This window comes from Lynx canadensis, chromosome F2 (assembly GCF_007474595.2).
Source record: "Lynx canadensis isolate LIC74 chromosome F2, mLynCan4.pri.v2, whole genome shotgun sequence".
Classification (NCBI taxonomy): domain Eukaryota; kingdom Metazoa; phylum Chordata; class Mammalia; order Carnivora; family Felidae; genus Lynx; species Lynx canadensis.
In genome coordinates, this window is record NC_044320.2 from 53,587,463 (window position 1) to 53,594,056 (window position 6,594).

Below are 6,594 nucleotides of genomic sequence, written 5' to 3' on the forward strand. Positions count from 1 at the left end.
CTGAATAATAGCTGTAAGTGCACCGTTAAAAGTATAATCATTGGTCAACGATGGTAATTTAACTTTTATTCTAATATTTAAATTATAAAGATTATGTAACAATTTTTAATGAGAATAGTCTTTGCCAGAAATTTAAGATCTCTGAGTTGATACAAAGTTCTAATAGTGTAGGGCAAGCTTAAATGATTGGTAGTGTATCTGCCACAGAAGTAGTTCTCTATACAAATTACTAAAATTTATCTCAATTTAGGACCCTTAAGACTACTCCAGAATTTATTCAATTCATACTTATTAAAATTCACCACTAATTTCCTATGAAATTTAAAAAAGCATACAACACTGGCATAGCACAAACACATTTATTTACTAACCAAAGGGATGATCCTAATTAAATCAACACTTTGAAATAGCTGCATGTAAAATGTTTGTGATAAAGATAATTGAACACAGTGATGAAAAAAAAAAAAAGCATATGGAGATTTGCTCATTGAACTGAGCTTGTTCATCCTCACAGCTAATTCCTGTCCAAATGATGATGGAATTTTTACTCTACTTTTTCATAGACCCGAGTACAGGTGACATTGTTCATGACGCACTCCTAGAAGAACGATATTAAAGAATTAGGTTAGTCATGCATCCCAGAACAATGGTAGTAGTTCAATACTAGGGTCAGCATCTTATGAAACTTTGTAATCTACTTCATAGATGGAGAAAATGGTTTGGTTTTTTTTGAGAGAGAGAGAGAGAGAGAGAGAGAGAGAAAGAAAATGCGCGCATGCACGTGGGGGAGGGGCAAAGTGAAGAGGAATCTTGAGCAGGCTCCATGCCCAGTACAGAGCCCCAAGTGGGGCTCCATCTCACAAACCATCAGATCATGACCTGAGCCAAAATCGAGAGTTGGAAATCTGATTGACTGAGCCATCCAGGCACCCCAGAAAATACATTCTAAAATTCCTGGGTTTGAAAAGCTAGAACCCATTATTTTGCTTATGATGTGTGTATGGCAAACTAAAGCCCTGATTTGCAAAATCTAAAGTTCTCATGTTCATGATCAGTGATATTGAACAATTAAGTGAACTATGAGTGCTAATAAGGAGATCGGCACTTACCACTACTAATTTCCCATCTTCCAATTTTCTTGTTATTGTGCTTTCCTTCCCATCCCATTCCTGATGTTGAACCAACGCGCCATTTGTAAAGGTGCAGACAGTCTGCAAAAATAACACTTTTTAATCTTCCAAAGTATGTTACAAGAAGAGTTTCCATGACTCATAACTTCCTTAATCAACATTTTTTCATCTTTTCCTTTCTGGGTCCACTTCATTAACCCATACCGACTCTATTCATAATATAGTTTATGCTTTTCAATCTAGACCCCTATAAGAGACACTCATTCTCTCACGTTTCTTAAACTATTTTTCCAAAATACACTAAGTTATGAAGCTGGTACTTTCACTAATTTGTCAAACTCAGTTCATAAACTAGTTTGACTTTTTCGTTAAGTTTTGCTCATAAACAGTAAGACTATTATTAATACAATCTATCATTCTAGAAGTCTAGAATGGACTTTGTTAAGTCTAGAATGGATTTTGTTAAGTTATGACTGACCTGAGTTTTTCTGCCATCAGCTGTAGTTTCTTCAAACTTCTCTCCCAGGTTACATGAGAACTGTGTTGTTTTCAGAGTGCTCTCAGTTTTTATGGTGAGGTTTTTGCCATCAGAAGAGATGATACAATCTGGTTTGGCCATTGCACCCACTTTTCGCAGAGCCATGCCCACTCCTGTAGAATGTTACCCCATGTTAAAAAACAGGAAGACCAAGGCTATGGTTTACATAACAAATAGAGTAATTCAACTGCAGTTGCTATGTTCTACATATTTTCACTTATTCACTTCTCAATAACAAGTGTAACACAAATCCAGTGCTTACCATGTGCCAGCACTTAACATGTATTGATTAATAGGAAGCCTTGCAACAACTGTGTGAGAGGTAGCACTGTCTCCATTTTACAAGAGGAAAGAGTGAGGCACTGGAGTTACTTACCGAAGCTCATTCAGCTAGGAAGTGATGGAGCTGGGAACCAAAAGAACAGACAGTTTGGCTCTAAATCTCAGCTCTTGGCCACCATGCTATGCTGGCCTTCAGAAAGTCAGGGAAGAAATCTGGATTGCTAAAACTATCTACTCAATTCTGCCAAATGTTGTATTATAGGACTCTAGCACACAGTCTGACACATCCAAGGCCCTGGATAAATCTTTGACTAATAACTACACAAAATCCAAATCAACTCTATTCAAATGTCACAAGAGTTTTTTAAGAGTTAACTCCACAATCATGATGCTAATAAACTGGGAAAAATTTACCCTCAAAAACAGTAAACATTTCAGAGCTGTGTAACTCAATTACTATATTGATATCATATTGAATTTATAATCTATGTATTTCTCCTTAATGTTAACATTTACAAGGAAACTTAGATCTAGGCCAAGCCCTGGTTTCACAGACGAGACCACAACCTAAGCAAAAATCACTGGCTTGATGATTAAAAATTCAACTAGGCTTGCAATGTCTTCTTGGTGCGTTCTCTTTTGCCATTTTGGGGGCTGGTGCCTTGTGTTGTTAGTGAGTGATTATTTCTTCTCACTTTGGACAAAGGGCTCTGCTCTTCCCACACCTTGACTGCCCCCTAAGGAATTGAGCCTTGACAACCTTCATGACTCTAGAACCCTGGAAATAAACCATCTGGTAAACACATTCACTTTCAACGGGCAGAGAAATGGCATTATGTGGTCCTCACACAAGTGAACACACACACACACACATTTCCTGGATGTGAATGAAGTAAATGGCTTTCTCCAGAGTTCTCTTGATCTAGATAGACTTACAGCACACACACCAAAATAGTGCATTCCAGTTTTACTCACAGTATCATAAATACACTCAAGATTCACCACAGAACCAGCTTAAGCTGTCATCGTCTTGGATAAAGGCTAAGAAGGAGTGTTTCTGAAGTGCCAGGGGGACTAGGTCTCAATAGAGGGTCTTTGTAGTAATTTTTACACCAGAAAGGAAGCCCCTTTCCAGATAAGATCCACGCTATAGGATTCGATCCCACTCCATAGTAGCTCCCTAGTGGCCTGCCACAAAGGTCCATTTTTGTTTGCTAATCCACCCACTGTGTCAAGGAGCATACTCGTTGCCACTGGCCTAGAAAAGGACAATAATAGAGAATCAAGTACAGTTCAGAGTGAGAGGAAAAACTGGAATCTTCCTCCGGAGGCTCATACTCCTGGAAGGCTGTAAGCAGTCCAGGGCTTCGGCAGGGCCACACCCATCTGGCAAGCAGCCGGCAAGCAGCCGCAGGAGGGCTCTGCAGCTTGACTGCGGTTTTCCAGTAAAACCCCCTCACCCTCAGCAGGCCTCGCCGGTTCCCTGGCACAGGCCACCCGCCCACCGCGGCGCTCAGGGCGGCCAGCGCCAGCACCGCCAGCACGAGGTCGGTGTCGCCAGCGCCACGCCTCTCAGCGCCGCGCGGTAGGGGGGAAGAGGGCGGGGGACGAGGATGCCCGTGCCAAACCCAAGCGCCCGGCAGGTTTAGGGAGAGGCAGCCGAGGGCGGAACGAAAGCTGAAGCGGCAGCCCCAATCGGACCTTCCAAAGGGCTTCTGCGGGGAACCGCGCCCCGGCTCCGCGCCCCCGTGGAGGAGAGCAGGGGTGGGGGAACCCGTGCTCCATCTAGCCACAAAAGAGGAGGCAGTGCCGGCGCAAGGTGGGAAAGGAGTGGGTGCCGCCACGACGGGGCGACTGGGAGAGGCAGGATGGTGGCGGGGGGACGGAGGAGGAGTAGCGGGAAGAGAAAAATAGGGAAAGTTACGGGGGCAGCCCGAAGGAGGTCGAAAGAAGTGAAGCCTGGGGTGGGAGGAAGAGGAGCGCGCTCAAGGGCAAGGAGCAGTGCGGGTGGCTGCCGCGTGGGCTAGGGGAAAGCAGAGCCGGGAGGCCCAGGAGACAGAACGTGTAGAGAATCCTCAGGCGGGCGGCAGGCGCGCGCTGCTCTCCGGGCTGCTTGCCCACGTGGTGGTGGTGGTGGTGGGGGGGTGATGGGAGATGCATGGGTGTACAGGGGGTACAGCCGAACACGCCCCGCCGCTGGGCTCAGCACGCTGAAGGGGACCTAGGAACAGACACACGCTCGCCACGTTACAGGCGCCGCACGGCCGGGAGCCTCACCTACTTCCTTCATGTATTCGTCAAAGCCTTTGCTCTCCACTAAGCGCCATCTTCCTACCAACTGCTGAAGGGTGGCCATGGTGGGCGCTGACGGGCGGGCGTGCAGAGCGAGCGGAGCCGAGCGGGGCGTCAGGAGCGTGGCTTGCGACCTGCCGGCAACCGTGGCTGCTTTATAAAAGCGGCGCGTGCCGGGCGGCACCGAGAGGCCAATGAGAGACGCGCCTCTCCCGCTCCCGCCCCGCCCCGCCCCCCCCGCACGCCCCCAGGGCCTCTCTCCCAGGGTCGCCAAATGCGAACCCGTTCCACCTGCCCGGGGACGGAGGTAGGATGGCGGGGGCTCCCCCCCCCGCCACCCCCGGCGTTTCCTGCAAGCGGGAACTCGCCCGGCGCGCCCCACGCCGCCCCGGACGCCGGCGCCTGCACGTTCCAGCGCCTCGGCATGGCCGGGAAGCCAGAGGGGCCACCGGGGCGCCCGGTCCCACCTCTGTTAGGCCGCACCGTTTTCCCTGCAGGCCGCCACTCTTTTTCCTTCGAAATACCCTAAAGAATCCACTAGCCCGAGCAGTGCTTGGGCGGCAGAAATTGGTTGATAGGTGGTGGTTTGGCTGAGCGATAGAGTTCTTGACCCACCTCGTCTCTGCTCTTAGCGGACTAACCCACATCCCACACCTTCCTGACAGAATCTGTTCTCCCCCTCTTCGGGCCACCGCCCCCCCCCCCCCAGTCTCCTCCACCCATGCCCAGTTTGGGTCTCAGGACCGGTTAGATTTGAGTTAGACGATTTTATCAGAAGGTACAGGGCAGGGGAAGATGTCCTAGGAGGTTCAGTTTACAAACTACAACTCCTTAAGAAGTTTCCGTTGAAGTGACTGTCATTGCTATTAAAGGTAACCATTCAAGAATGTCACTCGTTTCTATTCCTAGCTGAGTGAGCCCTTCTTAGTCTGTCCTCAGACTCCCAAGAATTGAGACTCCAGCGCGTTTCCTCGTTGCCTTTAATTATAATAACACCCTGTATGTGTTGTGTAGAATGTTCTACTTTTCAAACTCTACCTGTCGCAGTATTTGACTTTGTGATCCCAGGTCCTGTGGGAGTGAGTTAGGATGAGGTAAGAAAGTTGCCACACAGAGAGGCCAGCTGCCGTGATGGAAATAAGGTCCATTTACTGCGTGTCTGCTTGTGCTAGATGCTATGCTTCCCCATACTTTTTTTTTTACTTAAAAAATTTTTAAGGTTTATTTTTAAGAGAGAGAGTGAGCAGGGAGTGGGGGAGAGGCGCAGAGACAGGGAGACATAGAATCTGAAGCAGGCTCTAGGCGCTGAGCTGTCAGCACAACAGAGCCCAATGTGGGGCTCGAACTCACACAGACCTGGAGATCATGACCTGATGCTTAACCGGGTGAGCCACCCAGGCCCCCTGCTTCCTGGCTACTTTACATCCATTAACTCTGAGCTCCACTAAATTTTTGCAAGTGTTATTTCAATTGTTTGAAAGAGGACATAAGGCAGGGAATGTTTGCAGAGTGGACAGATCCCTGTCCAGTCCTCACTGCAGACCTTGTGGAACAGGATGGTGCCTGGCTGCCTGTAGCTGACTGCTCATGGAGCTAAGAGTTCACGGAGAACCACGCCAAGATACTCGTTCATGTACGTCCTCAACAAACTGAAATCTGAGATTGGTCATTTCCCAACATGCCTCACAACGTTTACTCCCCTGCACTGTATCCCTTTTATTTCAAGTCCCTGCCCTCATTGTAGGGTCACCCCAGTTTTTCTTGTGGTACCATGTTACTACTGAGTGACTCAGGCCACATCGTTGTGCCATTAAGAGCCCACATGTCCCACACCTGAGGCTATACTGCTGGAAGATGTTCAAGTTCTGAGGGCAGCTAAACAGGCCATTTGCTCAGTCAGCGATCCAAATGGTGGCTTCCAAACACTCAGGACAACCTGCTGCCCCTGCCTCCTGGGGAGGCGGCTCCTGTGTGTTTGGACTTGCATGCTTGATGTGCTGATTCAACATGTTTTATCCATTTTTGTATAGAACATGGTGATAATGACCAGGACTCTGTCCTGGAATGCTAATATTTAGATTGTCATAATCAACCATGTTACAGAAATATCAAAAGGAAAATGGTATTTAATACATAACTACTTAAGAAATCATTTTTAGGGGTGCCTGGGTGGCTCAGTTGGTTAAGCATCAGACTTTGGCTCAGGTCGTGATCTCATAGTTTGTGAGTTTGAGCCCCAGTTGGGCTCTGCACTGACAGTTCAGAGCCTGGAGCCTGCTTCGGATTCTGTGTCTCCCTCTCTCTTTGCCCCTCCCCTGCTCATGCTCTGTCTCTCTCAGAAAAGAAATAAAC

General features: G+C 47.7%; 1 protein-coding gene across 1 annotated transcript; it reads right to left on the reverse strand.

Moving 5' to 3' along the window:
• Positions 1-340: 340 nt before the first annotated feature.
• FABP5 (fatty acid binding protein 5) lies at positions 341-4,380 on the reverse strand. The gene is made up of 4 exons (XM_030304184.2): positions 4,228-4,380; positions 1,609-1,781; positions 1,110-1,211; positions 341-598 (listed from the first exon to the last, which is right to left on the reverse strand). The coding sequence occupies exons 1-4, from the start codon at positions 4,304-4,306 to the stop codon at positions 545-547; spliced, it is 408 nt and encodes a 135-aa protein (XP_030160044.1). The 5' UTR covers positions 4,307-4,380; the 3' UTR covers positions 341-544.
• Between the last annotated feature and the right edge of the window lie 2,214 nt (positions 4,381-6,594).